Below are 24403 nucleotides of genomic sequence, written 5' to 3' on the forward strand. Positions count from 1 at the left end.
TGAGGAGTGTCATACCGGGTATTGCATTGATGTGATCCATATTATAAACAAACCTAGGACACCCCCCTTTACATTCAAAAATGTGCTTAGGTTGTAATTCTTTTTTAAACTCTTGCTTTTCATTAATTGCTTTTCAAACATCTGTGTTCTTAAACTTAAATTCCCTACTATTTGAACCATACTTGTTTATTTGGCTACTTGTACAAATTCACAAAAAACTGTTTGGCCGGGAACTACACTAGTAGATCCTGAGGGGTGCCTAACACCTTCCCCTTAGGATAATTTCAAGCCCTTACCCTATCTCTGGTTACCAAACATAGTTATAAATGAACTCTATAGGTGCCCTAACGTACCTTAAATCATTGGGTGGAGACTCTTCAAAAATGCAAACCCACTTTCCCAAAAGGAAAGAGTTGTCCCAACCAAAAATGTTATAAACCCGATTTTGCGAGAAAAAGGGGGCGCGACATTAGATCTACAGCTTGCATCAGTTGTTATGCTGGTCCTTCCGAGCTTGATACCTTTTGCATGTTAGCCGACATTGTCCATGTTCCTGTTGATGCTTTGCTTCCTCCACTTCGAGCTGGTAGGGTTTGCCAGATCTCCAAATTCGGTATTGCATGCTCCTTACCTTTATGTATTGACGTTTCCTCACTCAATTTCCTTTCAATTGTGATGTTCACCTCTTTGACTCCTGCTTTGTTCAATGTAACAGTACCATCTCCTCCAATTGTTAGAGGTTTTGGTGTAGCTAATTTCACCGTTTCTAGAGTCCTTCTTTCATTTGAGCTGTTGTCTTCCTCAATTAGTAGCTTAGTAGCCTTCGATGGCTGTCCTCGTGCTCTCTCCATTCAGGTGAGCGCAGGTTAGCAATTCAGGCTAAAATGCGCCAATTTTACCCATGCCTTTTAGTAGTGATAAACCTCAATACAAAGGACAACTTTTGGAAAACGCACTGCAATATGTTCATGAGCATTTGCTACAATAATGTTCCCTTACGCACATGCTTCATATCAAGCAAATTGTATAGCATCATTATTTTCTCGTGGAACATTCATATCAAGTAAATTGTATAGTTTCATTATTTTTTATGGAACATTTATTAGGAGATGGAAAGAAAGTTTTACTGGAGTCTCAAAATGTTTTTAATATTTGGTTATAACGATAGTATTAACACTAACATATTAACTTTACGGTATAGATCATTCTTTTTAATTATCCGCGCATCGTGCAGGTACTAATACTAGTGTATAGGGAACATGAATACTGTTAAACAAATATAAGCTAGAAAACCTTTGAAAAATAAATATTTTGATGCATTTTCTATTGTATTATTAACAAAGTTGTACCAGACTTTGAGGTAGTCGTGTTGTGATTTCCATATATAATAGCAAGTACATATACTATTTCTACTAGAGCTGAAAATTCTGAAACAAAATAGAGACGTATATGACCAAATCCAAGAGGATTCTTTGATTACTTGTTCGTTCTTGTATAATTAAAAAAAGAAAAAAGAAAAAATAGAAAGAAAGGATAGTGCGAATGTTGTTTGCAGTGATTTTCGAGACAATTCTATAAGAGTAACACATTTACTATAATCGATTTTCTTTTCCTTTTCTAAAACGAAAATACTAAACTTTCCATGATTTACTCGGTCGTTATTAGTGTTCACGATGTACACATTTAGAGTTAGAGATTCTTATGGACGGGAGGTATAGATTAGTTGGTCTCATGTTATCCCGTGGTAAGGTCTGTTCCTCAAAGTCAGCTAGTGGTCTTAATATTCTTGACATTTTGACTTGGAATAAAACTGTTGGGTGCAAAATCCTATTTAACTTATAATGCCAAGAGAAATACAAACTATTGGTGGAAAGCACTCTTCTTGGATGGTGTTAAATTAATCCCAATCAGTTGAAATTGATAAGAGAATAAGCAAACGAGAAAGAAGGAGAGAGTGCCGAACAGTTTACTCTGATTATCAACTGAATAGAATGCTTAATCAATAAACTGTACAAGTATATTATATACTAACTCTAGCTGCTATATTTAAGTTAAGGGACAACTGTCAACTAACTAATCCCAGCTTTCAACTAAGGCACAATAGTGTATGTTACTAACTCCTCTACACCCCCCTCAAGCCATGAGAAATGAAGATTTCATTCCTAGCTTGGACACCAAGTAAGAATATTGCACCTTAGTGAGACTTTTAGTAAGCATATCAGCTTGTTGCTTAGCAGAGGAAAGGTAAAGAGTAGCCACCAAACCTTGTTGCACCTTCTCCTGAATAAAGTGACAATTAATGTCGATATGTTTATTACGTCATGGAAAACATGATTAACAGCTATTTGAATGGAAGATTTGCTATCACAAAATAGAGACACAGGGAGTTGAAGATCAATAGACAATTCCTTGAACAAGCCAATGATCCTAATAACCTCAGCCATCATAGAAGCTAGACTCATGTACTCTGCTTCAGCAGAGCTTCGAGAGATAGTTGTCTGTTTCTTGGACTTCCAGGAAATCAGGGAATCACCAAACTTCACAATGTAACCAGTGACAGACCTCATTGTATTGGGACAAGAGACCCAATCAGCATCACAATATGCTATCAACTTATCAGAACCAGCCGTAGACAGGAAAATACCAAGACCAAGCTCTTGTTTGACATATCTCACAACTTTGCTAGCTGCCTCCATGTGAGACACCTTTGGAGCCTGCATGAATTGACCCATACATTGCACAACAAAAGCAATGTCTGGTAGAGTAATGGTCAAGTAGAAAAGCCTGCCAATTAACCTGTGATAACAGGAAGGATCAGGCATAAGACAATCAGCTAATTGACCAAGGTGTTGATCGTATTCAGCATAAGTAAGCTTGAGGTTTAACACTATAGGTGCACCAAGTGTCTTAGAACCAGCCAGCCCCATGTCTGAAATAAGCTCTAAAGCATATTTTCTCTGATGCATCACAATACCAATCTTGTTTCTAGCAAGCTCAATACCTAAGAAGTATCTGAGTTCCCCTAGATCTTCAATCTTGAAATGTTGCTGCAAAGCATCCTTGGTGTTTTGAATTAGCTGAGCATCATTTCCAGTTATAAGGAGATCATCGACATAGATCAAAATAACAACATCTTGCCAGCAACCTTCTTAGTGAGCAAGGAATAATCCAAATGACTCTACGAAAACTCTAAAGAAATCAATGCAACAGTCAATTTAATGTTCCATTGTCTAGAGGCCTGCATAAGTCCATAGAGTGACTTAAGCAACCTACAAATAGAGTGTTTCCCTGAGGGAGCAAAACCTTGAGGAAGCTCCATATAAACTTCTTCATGTAGGTTGCCTTGTAGGAAAGCATTAAAAACATCCATATGATGTATGATCCATCCCTTAGAGGCAGCCAAGGAAATCACGGATCTCACAGTAACCATCTTCACTACCGGTGAGAATGTCTCTTGATAATCAATACGGTCCTTTTGGTTGTATCGCTTTGCCACTGATTGTGTCTTGAACCTCTCAATTTCACCAGATGCTTGATACTTGATTTTATACACCCATTTACATCCTATGGCCTTCTTACCTTTTGGAAGAGGCACCACTTCCCAAGTTTTATTGACCTCCAATGCTTGTATTTCAGCTTGCATGGCATCTCTCTGTATTTCGTAGGCTGGTGCAATAGCTCCCTGGTCAGCATTAGAAGATGGTGGTAGTTCATCTGTTGTTGAGATTGCATCTGACATCACCTCTTGAGACTGTGGAGGTTCTTCTGTTGCTGTAACTATAGCCGGTAACACTTCTTGAACATCCTGGGTGTTCTGAACTTGAAGTAAATTAAGAGGTTGGCCATCAGATAAATGCTTCTGAGCAGGACAATACATATGCTGAATACCCAACACCATTTGAAAAGGAAACATATTGATACATTCTTGATATCTGTCAAGCAATTTCTAATTGGAGGCTATTTTCATAACGAGGCGGCTATAAGTGCAATTTCAACAATTAAATACTACATTACATTGGTGGCTATACTTGTAATATGTAGCTCTTTAGTATAAATAGCCATTAAGGCTCTTATTTTAGAGTTAGTTTATTTTGATATTGATATTATGAACTCCTAGAGTGAGTGTTATGTATGAATTCTATTGTTGATTGAAAACCTTTAAGGTGACTTTTATGAGGATTCTTACCCTTAAAGGTTATCCTATAGTGTGGGTTGATTAGGATTTAAATTGAAGGATATTTGTGTTTGATTTCAAGTGTTCTTCAATTTTCTAATTAGTTCTTTGCTAAATTCTATCTTTCTCGCTTGTATTTGTGTTCTTAATATTGTTGCTTCCGTGTTCGTATCATCTTGGTATCAAGAGCTTGGGTTAGCGTGTGTTCCTATATACACTGTCTAGTTTTTTGATTTCTATATCAAAATTAAAAAAAAATGAAATCCAAAATCCAAAGTAGTATCAATGTTATTGGGTGAGTTCCATCGATGTGGGTATCGTAAAAATTTGATTGCTATCAAATTTGGTTAAAGTTTAATGATTATTGAGTTGAAATTTTAAGTTGTTGATAAATTTGTTGGTTACTGTTGTTTGGAGGCTAAACTCGAGCTTAAGACATTACTTGACAGAGAAGAAACAAAGCTAAAAATCTCCATCGCGGAATCATGAGTTTTGGGTTCGGAAAAAAAGAAAAAGAAAAATCCAGATCCGCGAAATTGATTTCTATTTCAATTGATGTTGTAATTTCGGACCTAAAATCCGTTGAAAATCACTATTGGGAAACATTTATTGTTGCTGATTCGAATTGGAAGTTTGGGTTTCTTTGCTTGGGTTCATCGAGAAACGAATCGCGATTAAAAAAAAGAAAGAGGAATTTGGTTCGATTGATTTACGTTGGTTTGCTGCTAGATCGGAGTTTATTTCGTGAATACCATTGAGTTGGAGTGGAAACTTGAAGAAGAAACTTCATTGGCAGCCATGGAACAAAGCTTCGAAGCTTAAGTTCAAGTTGCGGGTTTCCGAAATTGAGTTTTGTTTCGAGTGAGTGTTATTCCAATAGATCGGGTACGTCTTGTGGAGCTTATATATCGAATTTGGGACTAAATTGTGAAGATTTGAACAGCTTTTGGACTGATTTTCAGTGCCAGTTCCAACAAGGAAGAACATGCTGCAAATTTCCAGATTTTGCAGGAATAGCCACATCTTGCAGTACAATTTCAAAATTAGCCACTTTTGTCCAATAACCCATTTCAACCCAATTTCAAAAATAGCCTTTTAAGCTTGTTTCTTTTTCTTTCTTTCTTTCTTTTCTTACTTATTCTAGCTAGTTACTTAAGTATTAGTTCAAACTTAGTGATAAACTAGTTTTTTATGTGCTTTATTTTATTTCGTGGTAATTTTTTTGTGCTTTTCTCTTTAGTTTCGTTATTAATTTCTTATTTCCATTGTCCTTTAGTAATTTTAGCTTCTTTATTGAGTCACATAAACTCCATTCTCGCCCCGAAGTTGGAAGGTCCACTTAAAGTATCTTGATTGAGTTTGATATAAACATTGGATGTTCATCGAAGAGAGAAGAAAGACTTGAGTAGTGAGATTATTAGAGTGTGTGCCTATAAGCTAAGTGCACAAGAGTGATACACTGAGTGGTAAATTTTGAGTGCAATCTTTGAGAGATACAATAAGGGAGTGAATTGGAGAGGTCCCTTTCCTTTTAACTTATTTTCTTTGTTTGTAGGTACTATGTCTTTGAATATTAGAGGCACTTCAACTCCAAAGGAAGGAGACTCTAATGAGACCATTTTGGAGGCTTTACAAGCTTTGATTATGAAAGTTGATAATATGGAACAAGTGGTTAAGTCTCACGACAACCTTCTTAACTAATGACAAGGCTTGTCACCTAATCCTAACCAAGGAGTGGGAACTAGTGCAACACAACAAAGTAGTTCTACTCCCACCACGCCACACATTGTAAGGCTAATCAATCAATCACAAGTTGCTAACAATCAAGTACCAAGACAAGTTCCACTTCCACAAGGTAGACAAGCAAGAGTTGAGCATCAACAACAACCTCTTAGGCCACAACAACAACAAAATAACTTTGATGACAATTTGGACTATGACGAGCAATATGATGAACCGGTTAGAGTCTAACCTAGAAGGAATGGACAAGGAGACTTTAGAGGGAGAGGTGGAAGGCATGTTAGGAATTATCAAGGTAGAAACTTGAATGATGCTTATGATGAAAATGTTGTTAATGAAGAACATGGCAAAAGGTGGGGAGAGGAAGAAGTCCGAGGTCTTAATAATATCAAGACTTCATTTCCTACTTTCAAGGGAAGTAGTGACCCCGAGGAATTTTTAGAATAGGAAATACAAATGGAAAGGATGTTTGAGCTTAACAATGTATCAGATACAAAGAGGTTCAAGCATGCCATTTCTAAACTTGTTGGTTATGCTTCTTCTTGGTGGGAAAAAAAGAAATGGGATAGAAATAGAAATGGAGATATTGCTATTGATTCTTGGGGGTTTCTTAGGGTGGTTATGAGAGCAAGATTTGCGCCCGAAGAGTATGTGAATGACTTGCTTACCAAATTTTACAACATGAAGCAAGGAAACAAGAATGTGGAGGCTTACTTTGAAGAATTGGAGACAACTAGGGTTAGAGTCAATCTTGATGATAATGGAAAACTCATGATTTCTAGATTTTTGGCGGGGCTTAAGCATGAAATATCTAACCAAATGACTTTGCACAAATTTGTTATTATACATGAGGCACTAAGGGGCTATCAAGGTTGAAAATAAACTCCAAGAAGAGAGGCACCTCAAAGAGAGCAAATCCAAAAGTTACAACACTCCATGGAGCAAAAACAAGGAAACTTGGAAAAACTTTCAAATGATAACAAGCTAAAAGTTGACTCCAAGTGGCAAAATGACAAAGGCAAACCAAAGGTGGAGGTTAAGGAGGGAGGTAACAATTCTAAATCTTATTTCCAAAATTCCAACTCTAATAGATGCTACAAATGTCAAGGATATGATCATAAAATGAGTGAATATCCTAATAGAAGAACCATAATCCTTATGGAAGAAGCTTATGAAAGGGAAGAAAGTAGAGAATCGTGTAAAGAAGAGGCGGCCGAATGTGATGATAAAGTAGAATATGACACTCCTAATTTACCTTTTTATATTGTTAGAAGAGTGTTGAGTGCATAAGTAATGGAAGATATGAACGAACGAGAGAACTTGTTCCATGGAAGATGTAAGATTAAAGATCAAGTGCGTTCTTTGATTATTGATGGTGGTAGTTGTGCTAATGTTGCTAGTGCTTCTATGGTTGACAAGTTGAACTTTAAGACTCAAAGACATACTCGTCCTTATAAGCTCCAATGGCTTAATGAATGTGGCGAACTTAAAGTGATTAAACAAGTTTTGGTGAGTTTTAAAATTGGAAAGCATGTTGATGATATTCTTTGTGATGTGGTGCCCATGCAAGTATGTCATTTATTGTTGGAGAGGCCGTGGTAATATGATAAGGGTGCTCTACATGATGGAAGGACTAATAAATATTCTTTTGAGAAAAATAAAAAAAAAATAGTCCTTATTCCTTTGACTCCATTTCAATTGAGTAAAGATTATAGGCATATGAAAAAATTGAGTGAGAAAACCAAGAAAGAAGGAAAGGAAAAGATTGAAAAGAATAATGAAAAGAAAGATTAGAGAAAAACAAGAGATTTCAAGTAAGGAATATCCTTCTTATAATTATTTCATGGCTAATGCTTTTCTTGCTAGTTGTTTGCCTTATTTTGTAGATCCTTTGAAGAAAAATTCAAGTGGAAGTCTTCAAGAAAGAACTCCAGGTGAGGTGACTGAATACACCCTAGCCCACAGTGAAGATTCTTCCACTCTTCAAGGAGGTAAAATAGAATCTTTAGAAGTATATCATGGTATGATTTCTAAGCCTCACACCCTTTCTTCTTGTGATGAGCTTAGTGATGTTTCAAGTATTAGTTTGGGTACATTTATTGATTCTACCGATTCTTTGAGTTGTGAAGATACACTAGATAGTGATTCTAGTTGTTTTGATGGTTTGAATGACCTATTTGCTTATGAAGAAACATTGATTAAGGTTGAAGAAAGCATAAAGGATGCATCTTTATGTGATTTTATTGAGTTTGATCCATAGATTTCTATTGTTCATTCTTTCTATTTTGAGGATCATTCTTTAATTAGTGATGGTTGCTTATTTGAAGGTGAATTGAGTGGTAAAGTATCAAGCTTTAAGCCATTTGATTATTTTTTGTCTGATTGTGAGATGAAATCTTATGAGTTTGATTTGAATTTACCAATCAAAGGTTCCATTTTTGAGAAGTGGTTTGAGATTACTATGAGATTATTTTGGAAGCCAAACTTTTTGAAAAAGAAGAAAGTTCTTTACTTGGTTTAAACTTTCTAACTTTTTTCACTCATATATTTGATAGAGCTAATTTGTTCTACTACACTAGTGCTTTGAGTTTAAAACAAGTTGATAACTTTCATGTAGATTAGTGTTATGAGTTTAAGAAAAAAACATGCTAAATCTTTCTTGAATAATAATATTGGTGAAGCCAAGAGACTTGTTTTGTTTGAACATACCATTCTTATTCTTGATTTCTCATATAGGCTTGAATTCAAAAATGGCTTGTTTGTTTGGCTTATGCTTATGCTTGGACTTGATAAAGCTGTGAGAGTTAATACTTTTCTTGATTATTCTTATATTGGGGCACACTTGGTGTGTAGATTGGAGGTATTTCATGATAATTCTCATCTTTTGGTTAGATTTTATGCTTTGTTTTGTCCATGAGTATCATTAGATTTTGGTTTGAATGATAGATTTGTCTTACTTATTGGCTTGGATGCTTGGATTTACCATAAATTTGTTAAAATATAGGTTGATTGTTAGTTTGAGACACTTGTTTATGTTCAAATAGAAATTTTACTAATGGAAGCTCGCTTTCTTTTGTTTAAAGGTCCAAATTCGAGGACAAATTTCTTTTAAGGGAGGGAGGATGATACAATCTAGATAGCCGTCGAGCAGTTTGGATTCTAATTAGAGGTTATTTTCCTAACAAGGCGACTATAAGTGCAATTTCAAAAATTAAAGACTAAATGACTTAACAACTTTGCCAAATTAGGTGGAAACTGTGACGATAAAATCCTTAAGCACGGTAACAACATCAGATTTTTGATTCAACAAGAAAACCAAGTATTTCTAGAAAATCATCTACTATTGCAAGAAAATACCGCATTCCATTATAACTGGGGAGCTTGTAAGGACCCCAAACATCCATGTGCAATAATTGAAAAGAGTCTGTCATTCGACTACTATTAATAGGAAATGATGCTCTAGTTTGTCGAGCTAGTGGGCAAATAGAATAATGGTGTGATATAAAGCTAGACTAACTCCCAAACATGGAATCTTCCTAAGAACTGGCATAGGTACATGACCTAGTCTCTTATGCCATAGTTATGTAGATACTTCAGTTGTTGCATCCAAAGACTTGATAAGACTCCTGGCATCTTATCGTTTCCTCTGTGACTTCAGCACGTACAAGCCATCCTCCTCTATACTAATCCCCTTCACCTTCCCAGTAAAGAGATCTTGAAAGAGAGAAATGAGGAAAAAATGTGATGTAGCAACTCAGTTCCTTAGTCAGCTTCGATACTGGCAAAAGATTGAATCTAAAGTCCGATACATATAACACATGACTTATCATATCACCTCCAGGCAACTCACAATGAACAACTTGTGTTATCTCAATTGAATCTCCATTTGGAAGTTGTACCTTTCCTGAATTTCCTACTAATCCATCATTATTCAACAAAGATGCATCATATATCATGTGATTTGTTGCTCCTGAATCAATTAAATGCATCATGCATCAGGTGATTTGTCACTCCTGAATCAACTATCCACTTAGAAACATCTACAGAGGAAGACAATGGTTTACCTGCCATGTTAGCAGTAGCCTCACTAATGGAAGATTTACCCAACATGCTCAAAATTTGATTGTATTGATCTTGTGTAATGATTGGAGCTGCAGTTAGGTTAAGTCCTTGTTGCACATTAAGACCTCTCAGCACATTGTTGCCTCCTTCTAATGGAGTGAGACATGTAGTCACTAAATTCTCCTTATTCTTTCCTTTGAAATCAGCTAGATACCCTCTAATTTTGTAACATTTTTCTTTCAAGTGTCCTTTCATGCGGCAGTTCTCACAAAACATCAACTTAAAGCAGCTTGTCCTTGTGTGACCTTTCATATTGCAATGGTCACAATATAGGTTTTTTTTCTGTCCTCCATTTCTAGCAACAAGCAGTGCTATGGGATCAACTATGTCAATCAAAACATAAGTGCCTCCTGCATGTTGTTTTTAGATTGCATTAACATAGCATAGACTTGGTTAATGTTTGGCATAGGTTTCATCATTAAAATTTGACTGTGAGCATGACCATAATTGTCATTCAATCCCATTAGAAATTGATAAATATGTTGCCTCTCAAAATTTACAAGAGAGTCCCTAGACTTTGCACAATTACAAGAAGAAGGAGGTACTAGCGAGGCATACTCATCCCATAAATCTTTCATTTTGGAAAAATACTCTGATATAGATAAGAGCCCCTGAGTTAATGTAGAAATTTTCCTATGCAATGTAAGCTCGCGAATCATTCACCTTATCAAAGCGTTCCTTCAAATCCTTCCAAATGAGTGCTTCACTAGAACAAAATAAGATCCCAACGAGTAGATTTCGATGCACGTTCCCCATTAGCCAGGAAAACACATTAGCATTGCAACAATAACAATCCTTCGCGAGATCACCAGAATAATCATCTCGAACAATAGATCCATCAATAAAACCTAGTTTGTTGCGTCCTAGAAGAGCTACCTTCATAGATCGGCTCCAAATCGTGTAATTTTCCATAATGACAAGCTCAATCCCAGCTGATAATGAACGAGGTGCATCAGATGGATACATGTATAATGGATGACAATGATCAATTATTGGAGAAAAATTTCCCGTAGTCAAAGAACTAGTACCTTTAGGACTCCCCATAATCGAAGCTCAGAAAGCGAAACACAGGAAAAAACCAGAATTGCCAATGAATCTCTCAAAATTTCAGTCAAGTAATCGATAAAAAAATGCTAGATTCACTCAGCTATGAATTGCCGATGATCTTGAAATTTCAGTCAAGCAATCGACGAAAGAACCCTAGATTCACTTAGTTCCCGCTCCCGCTCTGATACCATGTTAAATTCATCCCAGTCAGTTGAAATTGATAAGAGAATAAGCAAACAAGGAAGAAGGAGAGAGTGTCGAACAATTTTCTCTGATTATAAACTGAATAGAATGCTTAATCAATTAGTTGTACATGTATATTATATACTAACTCTAGCTACTACATTTAAGTTAAGGGACAACTGTCAACTAACTAATCTCAGCTGTCAACTAAGACACTAAGGCACAATAATGTATGTTACTAACTCCTCTATAGATGTTGAAGAAAGATTCTAAATACCAGGAAATATTTAGAAAAAGCTGGTTATATGGCAAAAGACATGCTGAAAATGCAAAGATATTCTATTAGAATGATCTATATGTGAAGTTGAGAGGTGCATTTGAGAAGGTTCCATGGAGAAAACTTGTGCTAATGATGTGGCTGCTCGAAGACTATACACAAGGGATGCTTGCTCCCTGTCTAGGGATGTTACTGATGACCTATGTTGTCCGTTGTGTAATGCTTAAAAATAAAAGTATCTCTTACCTTTTCTTTGAATGTGGGGGGTTATGTGCTAGTATAAATTGTAGTGGGGAAAGTGCAAGTGCTGAAATATATGGAATGGTGCTGACTGGTACTCTTGATACACCTGAAAAGAAAGAAATGCAAGTGTGTTCCAAGGTAAGCAAATAACTGCGGTCCGCAGAAGCATTGGTCAAGAGTATATGCAGTGGATTTATAGAAGAGCAGCTTTAAACTGATGCTGGGGCCTTTTGCTCGGTATCACATAGTCTCATGTTTTTTTAATGACTCGTGCTATAAACATTACATTTGGTAAATAAAATTTATACTTGCAAAAAAGGAATTCCATGAAAGAATTTGTGAGGCACAAGTTCTAAATATTCCCTACTTTCGTCCATGAGACACAAGTTCTATTCCCTGCTTTATATGCAACCCGGTGCATAAAGTATCCCGCGTTCACATAGGGTACGGAGATGGGCCATACTCCAAGGAGTGTGATGTAAGCGATATACTCTGATATAATCATCAATGACTGATTTTACGATTTGAACCCGTGGCCTATTGGTCACGCGGAGACAACTTAACTGTAGCTCCAAGACTCCCTTTCTATTTTATTATTAAATAATCATATTTTATCATTTACTCTACCTTGTTATTGTCATGTCCTAAAACCACATGACCAACACTCGATACTCTACTGACCCGAGTAAATTATCCCATAAATTAATACTCATCTATATTCCTAATAGGGGGATGTGAAAGCCTTCTCAAGGCATTTGGAAATGGCATTTGAAGTGTTGGGACTGCTGTCATAACCGCATCTGCGGTTAGGAGGCCGCAGGTGCGACCCCCGCAGATGTGGAAAAGAGTTGCAAAAGCGGAAGAAGCTAAGGAGAGCTGGAGCCGCAGAAGCGGCTAGGTAGGTGCACCTATGGTAGCGCAGGTGCAGGATTTGCATCGCATATGCGGAGCCTAGGATTTAAGTGAGGACCACAGATGCGGCGTCTTGGACCGTAGAAGCGGTAGCTGGACTGCAGGTGCAGAATCCCTGGGCCATAAAGTATAAAAGGCTTCCTTTGCGATTTTTGAGTTGTTCTTCACCATTTTTATTCGGGTTTGAGCTTGGGGAAGCTATTTTGAAGAGGGATTCAAGGGATAACGTCTGGAGGTAAGATTTTTGAATTGAATAATCGATCCTATGGCATTATTTCATGGATTAGGCTTGTATTTTATGGAAATTAAGGGTTAAAATTTGGAAAACTAGGGCTTGAGATTGGAGACCTTTGAGAAAGGGTTTGAGGGGTCATTTGTGATAGGATTTTAGTACTTTTGATATATATGAACTCGTGGAGAGAGAAAGAATCTATTGATGTAATTTTTATCAAATTCCGAGATGTAGGCCCGAGGGTCGGGTTTTGGTTAATTTTTAGGATTTATGTTGGAAATTGATTATTTTTGTATGGGCTTCGTTCCCTTAGCATATTTAGACGTCGTGATTCTGATTTTGGATAGATTCAATGTGAGTTGAAGCCGATTCGAGGGGCAAAGGCATCGCGGGCTAGAGTTTGGATCGGATTGAGGTGAGTAATGATTGTAAATATTGTCCTGAGTGTATGAAACCCCAGATTTCACATTGTTGTGCTATGTTGAGGTGACGCACATGCTAGATGACGAGCGTGGGATCATGCACCGTTAGGGATTGTGACTTAGTCCATCTCGAATAACTATTTTACCACGTATTTTATTGAAAACTGTTTTCTATCATCATGTTTTGGGCTGAATGCCATATTTGGGCCTCGTGCCAATTGTTTTGGACCCTTAGGGGAATATTACTACTATTTCCTCACTGTTTTGACTTTATACTTGTACTCAGTCATGCTATATTTTACTATTTTTATAATTCAGCCATGCTTACTCTATTTGACATCTTAAATGATATTTTGGAGCTGAGCATCATATTTTACTGTGTCCGAGTGGCTTTTAGAGATTTTTGACTGAGTAAGGCCGAGGGCTTGTGTTGTGAGGATACTTTTGGGTCGGGCTACATGCTACATCAATGACATATTGATTCATAATTATGAGGCTGAGGGCCTGAGTTGTACGCCACGAGGTGGCTTGATATGAGGCCGAGAGCCTATTCGTAGCTTCCTTGGTTTAGCGTGTTACTACCGCCAGTTTGTTCAGAGATTCTCATCTATCGCATCGCCCTTGACCAAGTTAACTCAAAAGGGTGCTCTATTCATGTGGTCAGACGAGTGTGAGGAGAGCTTTCAGAAGCTCAAGACAGCCTTGACCACAACCCTAGTATTAGTTTTGCCATCAGCTTCAGGTTCATATATCATGTATTGTGATGCGTCGAGAGTTGGTATTGTGTGTATGTTGATGCAGGATGGTAGAGTTATTGCTTATGTTTCTCGCCAGTTGAAGCCCCATGAGAAGAATTTCCCTGTTCATGATTTGGCGTTAGCTGCCATTGTTCACGCATTGAAGATTTGGAGGCATTACTTGTATGGTATGTCTTGTGAGGTTTTTACTGATCATCATAGCCTCCAGCGCTTGTTCAAGCAAAAGGATCTCAATTTGAGGCAACGGAGATGGTTGGAGTTGCTAAAAGGATTATGATATCACTATTTTGTACCATTCGAGGAAGGCCAATGTGGTGGCCGATGCTTTGAGTCGGAAGGCAGTGAGTATGGGGAGTTTGGCATATATTCTAGTTGGGGAGAGACCTCTTGCAGTTGATGTTCATGCCTTGGCCAATCGGTTCGTGAGGTTACATATTTCGGAGCCTAGTCGGGTATTGGCTTGTGTGATTTCTCGGTCATCCTTATATGATCGCATCAGAGAGCGCCAATATGATGATCCTCATTTGCTTGTCCTTAAGGATAGAGTTCAGCACGATGATGCCAGAGATGTGATTATTGGTGATGATGGGGTGTTGAGGATGCATGGCCGGATATGTGTGCCCAATGTAGATGGGCTTCGGGAGTTGATTCTGGAGAAGGCCCATAGCTCGCGGTATTCCATTGATCTGGGTGTTGCGAAGATGTATCGGGATCTGAGATAGCATTATTGGTGGAGGAGAATGAAGAAGGACATTATGGGATTTGTAGCTCGGTGTCTCAATTGTCAGCAGGTGAAATACGAGCATCAGAGACCGGGTGGCTTGCTTCAGCAGATGGATATTCCAGAGTGGAAGTGGGAGCGGATCACCATGGACTTTGTAGTTGGGCTCCGACGGACTTTGAAAAAGTTTGATGCTATTTGGGTGATTGTGGATCGGCTGACCAAGTCCGCGCACTTCATTCCTGTGTGTACTACCTATTCTTCAGAGCAGTTGGCGGAGATCTACATCCGGGAGATTGTTCGTTTGTATGGTGTCCCAGTTTCCATCATTTCAGATAGGGGCACTTAGTTTACTTCGCAGTTTTGGAGGTCTGTGCAGCGAGAGTTGGGTACTCAGGTTGAGTTGAGCACAACTTTTCACCCTCAGACGAACGGACAATCCGAGTGCACTATTCAGATATTGGAGGGCATGTTGTGTGCTTGTGTCATTGATTTCGGAGGGTCATGGGATTGGTTTCTACCGCTCGTAGAGTTTGCTTATAACAACAGCTACCAATCGATTATTCAGATGGCTCCATATGAGGCTTTGTATGAGAGGCGGTGTAGATCTCCAGTTGGTTGGTTTGAGCCGGGTGAGGCTAGGCTATTGTGGACAGACTTAGTGCAGTATGCTTTAGAAACGGTAAAGGTGATTTAGGAGAGGCTTCGTACAACATAGTCGAGACAAAAGCGTTATGTGACAAAAAGGTTCGGGATGTGTCCTACATGGTTGGTGAGAAGGTTCTATTGAAGGTTTCACCCATGAAGGGCGTTATGAGATTTGGAAAGAAGGGTAAATTGAGTCCTCGGTTCATTGGGCCTTTTGAGGTGCTTCGGATGATTGGGGAGGTGGCTTATGAGCTTGTTTTTCCACCCATCTTGTCGAGTGTGCATCCAGTATTTCATGTTTCTATGCTCCGGAAGTATATTGGGGATCCGTCTCATATTCTGGATTTCAGAACGGTTCAGTTAGATGATGATTTGACTTATGATGTGGAGCCAGTAGCTATTTTGGAGCGTCAGATTCGAAAGTTGAGGTCAAAGGATATAACATCAGTAAAAGTGCAGTAGAGAGGTCGGCCCGTGGAGGAGGCTACCTGGGAGACTGAGCGGGAGATGCGGAGCAGATATCCTCACCAGTTTGAGGCTTCAGATATGTTTCTTGACTCGTTTGAGGATGAATGTTTGTTTAAAAGGGGGAGGATATAACGACTAGGCCAGTTGTTTCATGAGTTACCGCTTTGTTTCCCCCATTTTTGTTCTTATTGCCTTGTTCAGCTGTATTTTGGGTTACCGGGTTAGTTGGCTCGGGTTCAGAGAGATTTTGGTAAGGTTTGAGACACTTAGTCTCTTTTGAGGAAGCTTAAGTTGGAAAAGTCAACCGGATCTTGACTTATGTGTTAAAGGGCTCGGATATAAGTTCCGATGGTTCGGATAGTTTCGGGAGGTGATTTGGGACTTAGGAGAGTGATCAGAATATGTTTTGGAGGTCTGGAGTAGATTTATGCTTGAATTGGCAAAAATGGAATTTTTGCGTTTTCCGGTTGATAGGTGAGATTTTGATATAGGGGTCGGAATAGAATTCCAGAAGTTGCAGTTGATCCGTTGTGTCATTTGGGATGTGTGTGCAAAATTTCAGGTCATTCGGACGGGGTTTGATAGACTTTTTGATCAAAAGCGTAATTCGGAAGATTTTGGAACCTTAGGCTTGAATCCGATGAGATTTGGTTGATTCGATGTTGTTTGAAGAGTTTTGAAGATTGGTATAAGTTTGGATAGTGGTATATGACGTGTTTTTGCTTTTGTTTGAGGTCCCGGGGGCCTCGAGATGATTTCAGATGGTTGACAGAAGATCAGAATTTGGAAATGGCAGCTGAAGTGTTGGGACTGCTGTTATAACCGCATCTGCGGTTGGGAGGCCGCAGGTGTGACCCCCGCAGATACGGAAAAGAGTTGCAGAAGCAGAAGGGGCCAAGGAGAGCTGGAGCCGCAAAAACGGTTAGGTAGGTATACCTGCGATAGCGCAGGTGCGGGATTTGCATCGCATATGCGGAGCCTGGGATTTAAGTGAGGAGCGCAGATGCAGCGTCTTGGACCGCAGGTGCGGAATCCCTGGGCTAGATAGTATAAAAGGCTTCCTTTGCGATTTTTGAGTTGTTCTTCACCATTTTTATTCGAGTTTGAGCTTGGGGAAGCTATTTTGAAGAGGGATTCAAGGGATAACGTCTGGAGGTAAGATTTTTGAACCTAATAATCGATCCTATGACATTATTTCACGGATTAGGATTGTAATTTATGGAAATTAAGGGTTAAAATTTGGAACTACTAGGGCTTGAGATTGGAGACCTTTGAGCAAGGGTTTGAGGGGTCATTTGTAATCGGATTTTAGTCTTTATAATATGTATGAACTCGTGGGGAGATAAGTAATCTATTGATGTAAATTTATCGAATTCTGAGACGTGGGACGGGGGGTTGGGTTTTGGTTATTTTTCAGGATTTATGTTGTAAATTGATTATTTCGCATGGGCTTCGTTCCCTTAGCATATTTTGACGCTGTGACTCTGATTTTGGATAGATTCTACGCGAGTTGAGGCCGATTCGAGGGGCAAAGGCGTCATGGGCTAGAGTTTGGACCATATTAAGGTGAGTAATGATTGTAAATGTTGTCATAAGGGTATGAAACCCCGAATTTCGTATCGTTTTGCTATGTTGAGGTGATGCACACGCTAGATGACGAGCGTGTGGTCGTGCACCATTAGGGATTGTGACTTAGTCCATCCCGAATAACTGTTTTACTGCGTATTTGATTGAAAACTATTTTCTATCATCATATTTTGGGCTGAATGCCATATTTGGGCCTCGTGCCAATTGTTTTGGACCCTTAGGGGATTTTTACTACTATTTCTTCACTGTTTTGACTTTATACTTGTACTCAGTCATGCTATATTTTACTATTTTTATAACTCAACCATATTAACTTTGTTTGGCATATTAAATAATATTTTGGGGCTGAGCATCATATTTTGCTGTGCCCGAGTGGCTTTTAGATATTTCTGACTACGTAACGTCGAGGGCCTGTGTTGTGAGGATACTTTTGGGTCGGGCTGCACACCGTAGCAGTGACATATTGATTCATGATTATGAGGATGAGAGCCTGAGTTGTACGCCACGAAGTGGCTTGATATGAGGCCAATAGCGTATTGATTATGCCACGAGATGGCTTGATATTGCGCTTGGGCCGTAAGGGGCCCCTTCCGAAGTCTATACACCCCCAATGACTGCGGGTACCTGTTATAAACTTAGTGTCCACTAGACTGTATAGAGAACCGGGTTCTCTATGAGTTTCCTCTGAAAATACTAATGAACCAAACTGTATAGCGATCTGGTCCTATATCATTTTGGTACAGTGCTAACTACTGAACAAGTATGTAAATGATACACAAGATAAGTTCCCACTATATAGAGAAATAGATTCTCTATAAGTTCCCACTGTAAGCAACAGACTGTAAAACCATCCAGTATAGGGAATCAGGTTCTCTAATTGTTCCCACAGTAGCTCGGCAGAAAGTAAAGAACATAGAGGATTTTTACGTGGAAAATCTTAACTCAAAGGGACAAAAAAAACACGACCGACACTTGTAGGCTTTCAATTTCACCAACTTATAAACCCCTATTACAAGCCACTTTGTAATGACTCTATTACAAAGAATTCAACTAACTTGTGGTACTCTTACCACAAGCCACTTTGTGACTCCCTAGTTACAAAGACTTTAACTAACTTGTGATGCTATCACCACAAGCCACTTTGTCACTCTCTAGTGACAAAGAATTTAATCACTCTAACTTGTAATAACACTTATTACAAGCCATTTTGTAACTCTCTAGTTACAAAGACTTTACTACTCGACTAACTCTAGCCAAGACACAAACTTAGAGGGTTTGTGATTTTGATTTCCCTAAAAACAGCTTCTAAGAAAGCAAGATAGGAGTTACAATGAAGAACAAATAACAAAGACTCAACAAACCTAAGGACTTAAGATATCTTTGATCTTGGATCAAGTCCTTGAGGTTGCAGCAGCTTTGTTCTTGAGAGAGGTTGTTCTTGCACTTGAGAGAGAATTTTCGTTTCTGATTTTGCAAGTCTTGGAACCTGAATCTTGTGGCTTGCATGAAGTTTATACTACAAAAGACATCCTTAGTGATGTCCAATCTCAATAGGAAGTGAATGCTGCACTGTCTGCTGCATTGTGCAGGTAGTCACTTTCTGTAGTTGCATTCCAGCTATACTGTTGACTTGTACTTCTATCAAGGGAACACTAAGGTATCAGGTCCCTAATCTGGTTCCTGTGAATCTGAAGGCACACTGCCCAGATTATCTTGAGTTGATTAACTTGAATGATTGTACCAGGCATGCTTCAGGTCCTTTATCTGGTTCTCTCATGAAGTAAGTTGTTTTACCTTCCTTGATGGTATTTATACGTGTGTGACATCACTTACAATGATGTAAGCAAGATAGGTAAAAAACCTTCCATAGAAAGTTGACTGCTGCATTATTCCTGTGCAGTAGCGTGTGCAGGCAGTAACTTTCCTGCTGGAGAGTTGATTTCATATAGTCTTCTCGGGAACTGGTAGGGACCTTTTTCCTCATTTGTTCCTTCCTCTCTGAATAGTTGAGTTATATCCCACGCTGGATTCCAACTTGGAACTTTGTGATCTCAAGGTCTTGTAGATGTGTAACAGGTTCCGTATCTGGTTCTGGATGGTAAGTTTATTCTATCATCAAAACATAAAGTAAAGTTCCTATGCCCAAGGTACTTGTAACCTATCAATTTCCCCCCTTTTTATAACGACAAACTCAGAATTGATATTCCCCCTAAGAATCAGATCTCCACATTGTTCCCCCCTATGAATCAGCCATATTCCCCATGAGAACCGAACCTAAGGAACTGATCACAACTGGTTCCTCAAGACTGTTTGGTAAATCATCAATACTCAAAGTACCATAACTTATCAATTTCCCCCTTTTTGATGAATAACAAACCCAGAATTATTCCCTCTGAGAATTAGGTTCCTTATCTGCACTGATCACATCTGGTCCGTACCCAGTACGTTGAGAACGTTTGTCATCATCAAAACATGACATAGTGTAACTTAAAGCAATTTCCCCATTTTTGATGATGACAAACTCTCTCTTAATATTCCCCCTAAGAACCATATTCCTCATATGTTTCACTGCAGATCAGACCGATAATCAACATATTATCAGCATGTTCCCCCTACGAAGCAGATCCATCTTTCATGCACAACACAACATATCATTCGATTCTGTTCCTCTCCCATGTTGACACCTATATAACTTTCCCCTTTTGGCATCATCGAAAAGAATAACAGAAGAAGTACCACCAAAAAGAAGTTCAACAACATTAACTCAAGCTACTTGGGCAATACAATATAAATAATATTAAGAACAACAAGTGAATGTCAATGCACAAAATAGAGTGATTGCCCATAGTGGAGCAATTATAATAAAAGCATATTAGCTTCAATAATACATAATATGACAATTTAAACCACTGAAGTACTAATGTGATCAAATATAGGGATCAAAAGAGGATAAGAATTCAAGGGAATTTGGAAGGAGTGAAAGACATGAATCACTGGGCAAGAGGAAAAGTAAGGGGCTAAGGCCTTGATGAGTTTGTCCATTCGTTCGTTGATTCTCCTTTGATAAATGATCATCTACTCTCTCAGTTCCTCTACTTGTTTCCTCAATCTTTCATTCATTCTCACCCTTCAACTTAGCATTCTATTCTGCTGAGGGACCTCGAGGACCTGGTGCTCAACCTATCTAAGTAGGTTGAACCATCAATCAGATCACCAAGAAGCTCCCCAAGCTTCTTCTCATCAAGAACAAACTCAGTCCTATGCACATATAGCATTAGATTGTCACATAAAGCATAAAACTTTTTACTTCTTCTTCATAACATTGGGTCTTAGAGGAACAAAGAGGTGATTCTATTTTTTGGAACTCAACAATGTCAAGAAGTTCCTCCATTATTTTTTTCCAGCAATAACAGAGTCAACACTCTGCCTAACAACACTTTTTGAGACTTCAGTGTCTTCTACCTCTCCAAACCTGATAACTCAACCTTTTTCTTCTATAAGGAACCAGGTTCCTCACTTACACTACCCTTTCTATCCCTGAGCTGCCATGTGTCCCTCTTTTTTTTCTCAATCTGTTCACCCTTATCAACTGTTGCAACTTTCTCAGCCAACTTTCTTTTCTCCATTATATACATATATATATTCACAAATGGAGATTCTTCCACTTCATCCTCACTTCCACAATCACCACATCACAAAGGTACACCACTTCATCATTAATCAACCTGCTTTTCTCAATCCTTTTTATTAGATCAGAGGTTCGATTATACACAGAACTCAAAGAGAAAAATATCATCATTAAATTGACTTCATGAGAAGGACTTGAGGGATCAAGTTCCTTATTCAGTCCTTACATTTACCAATATCTCCATCCTTCATGACTTCCACAAATCCAACCACAACTTTAGCCTCACGCTCAAGAATATTAGATCTACCATGTTCCCTTTCAGTTAAACTTCCATCAAAATCTACCAAAGACTTCTTGGGGTTTTGATTCTGATGGAGTTAGGTTTTTGGAAAGTGAGAGAGTTGGGTTCACTTCTGGAATATTTGGAAAGAAGGATTACTTTGAGACAAAGTTGATTCTGGTTTTGAAGAAAAGAATTGGTTTTATTTGGGTGTAAGATAGAGAAGTTCCTTTTTGAGGCAACGAGTTGGTTCAGAAAAGGTTTAATATTTTGGACTTAAAAAGTTAGGAGGAGAGGCAGGAGAAAGGCAGAAATAAATTAATGATATGACACTTCAGCAGCTTAAAAAGGCATATAAGTATTGGAGAGACTACTAACCTGAGTCACATGAACCAGGTTCCTTGACGGTTTTTGAAATTTTTGAGCAAAGACTCCTAGAAGTGCAATGTCACTCTTACTTATTTTTCTCCTGAAGCTGTCATATGTGTACACCTGTAACAGTATAGATTTGAGTTAGATGTCGCCAAAAAATACTTTTTAGCATTGTACCTTTCCTTCTTAACATAGCCAATCATTGAGGGACCAGGTTCCTCTGTGCCATTTTGGAGATTTTACTACATCTCCTTCATCCACTTGACTCATTAAATCAGTCTTTCCATTTGCAATATCTATTGCTTTACCAAGAGCATTTGTGAATTCTCCATTTTCATATTCTTGGTTTTGTGACCCCTTTTCCATCATTGTTGAGAACAAAACATTTGCATCCAAAGTCTCTCGAGTAGGTCAACTTGGCTTTTCTCCCATTGAGTAGTTCATAGAGAGACTTCTTGATGAGGGACCTGATCATGCATTTGTTAATCAAGTAGCAAGCAGTTTTGACTGCTTCAGCCCATGAACCAGGTCCTCCATAACCAATTTGTTCAACAAGTAGAAACTCACATGCCAGTCATCTTCACCATAATTCAGCATCATCATTAATGATACTTAGGCATGTTAGATCACCACTATACTGGGACTTAAAATCAGCAGTGTAGACATTCTTGTATCTTTTGGCCACAAACACGGCCTCACAAGTCATAAGATTTGTTACTATGCATATCTTGGACAAGAATTCCACTTTATTTCCCTTGTCACATATCTGAGAAGCACTCAAGAGACTTTACTTCAGGTCATTGACATAATACACATTTTCAGTTGAGTGAGTGAGTGACTTCCCAATCCTTCCTATTCCTAGAGTGTACCCCTTTTAGCTATTTCCAAAGGGTACACTCTCTCCTTGCAGGGCCTTAAGTGAAAGGAGATTATTTGTACTTCCAGTCATATGCTTTGAGCAACTTCCATGTACCATTGTAGGCAGCTTCCTTTCAGTGTTCTCTGCACAAGAAAATCAGGAGTTAGACTTAGGAACCCAAACGAGTTTGGGTCCCTTGTAATGATAGAACAGGTGGATCAGACTTCTTTTTTCCCATGCAGGCATCACATATTTTCTTTTCTGGGAACTAGGTTTCTCATCAATATGCCTCTTTTCAGCAAAAACTTTATTGTTCTGCAACGACTGAATTTTAACTTTACAGGAGTCCTTGCAATGTGAAAAGGGGTGAATGATGGCTCTTTGGTCCAAGCAGGCATTATATGTTTTTTATGTGAGGACCAGGTTCCGTAGCAACAGTTAGTTTTTCAGCAAAAACCTTATTTTTCTGCAACGACTGAATTTTGACCTTACAATTTTCTTTAAAGTGCCTAGTGTTTCCATATTGAGTGCAAAGCCAATTGTCAGGTATAGTAACATACTTGCTATAAGGGTTGTCGGGAGTCTTTTTCCTTTGAAACCTGATTCCCTGCCTGTTTCCCCCCATTGTTTGTGTACAAGGCATTGATAGCATCAGAGGACCAGGTCCACTTAAGTGATTTTTCAAGATCACTTTTCACTCTTCCTAGTTCTTCCTGAAGTAGCTTATTTCTCTCAAGCTCAGCACATAGACTAGACTTCATTGAATTTAACTCACTTTCAAGCTTAATGTGTGCCTCACTTGCAACTTCCTTTCCCTTTTGAGAATTCTCAGGCCTACTTTTTATTTTAAGTTCCCCAATTGTTTTTTTTAAGTTTACAACTACCACCAATAGGTCATCTCTCTCGTGCTCAACGTCAGCATTACTCTCAGTTAAAACCTCTTTTTTTTTCTTCATACTCTCAATGGTTTCCTCTAAGTCTACAATGGAAACTCTCATATAATCCCTCTCTTGTTTAATGCCACCAATTTCTTCTATTAAAGAATTCTTCTCATTAATGAGGCCGTGATAGGCATCAATCAACACATTTGCTAAGGACATCAATTTTTTCTTGGAGTAAGTTTTCAAATTTTTTTGAACATCAAGAAAACTTACCTCATCTTCCTCTTTGTCTTCATAATCATCAGATTTGGCCATGAGTGCAAAAATTGACTCATATTCTGAAGATCCATTGTCAGCAACCATCATATTTTCTTCTTCAGATTCACTAGAGGAATTTCCCTAATCAACCAGGGCTTGCTTCAACATGTTGTTAGCAACATCTCTTCTTTTGAACTTTCTGTCAGGGACCTGGTTCCTTTTAGTAGCCTTTTCAGTACTGGTTTTGTAATGATCCTGCTTATGAAGAGGACAAACTTTAATGAAGTGTCCAGACTTTCCACACATATGGCAGCAATTATTTTCTTCAAAATTCATGCTGGAAGTTCTTTTCTTTGGAATCCCACCATTTTTTTGAATCATCTTTTGGAATCTTCGAGTGACATACTCCATGTCGGATTCATCACTACTTGAGTCTTTGTTGGCAGCCTTGAGAACCAAGTTCTTCTCCTTCTTGGGCTCTCTTCTTTCAAGATCCTTCTTTCTCTTCATCTCTTAAGTTTTGAGATTTCCAATGAGTTCATCAACGATCAGCTTCTGCAAATCCTTGGCTTCAGTGATAGCATTTACTTT

At 38.4% G+C, this 24403-nt stretch overlaps 1 protein-coding gene across 1 annotated transcript; it reads right to left on the minus strand.

The window, feature by feature from the left end:
- Nucleotides 1-10669: 10669 nt before the first annotated feature.
- LOC142176737 (uncharacterized) lies at nt 10670-11080 on the minus strand. The gene has a single exon (XM_075244972.1). The coding sequence runs from the start codon at nt 11078-11080 to the stop codon at nt 10670-10672; it is 411 nt and encodes a 136-aa protein (XP_075101073.1).
- Between the last annotated feature and the right edge of the window lie 13323 nt (nt 11081-24403).

The sequence above is a fragment of the Nicotiana tabacum genome, chromosome 3 (genome assembly GCF_000715075.1).
Source record: "Nicotiana tabacum cultivar K326 chromosome 3, ASM71507v2, whole genome shotgun sequence".
Classification (NCBI taxonomy): domain Eukaryota; kingdom Viridiplantae; phylum Streptophyta; class Magnoliopsida; order Solanales; family Solanaceae; genus Nicotiana; species Nicotiana tabacum.

Excerpts from the sequence above, each read along its gene's own strand:
- LOC142176737 (XM_075244972.1), bottom strand. The coding sequence starts at position 11,080 with ATGGGGAGTCCTAAAGGTACTAGTTCTTTGACTACGGGAAATTTTTCT.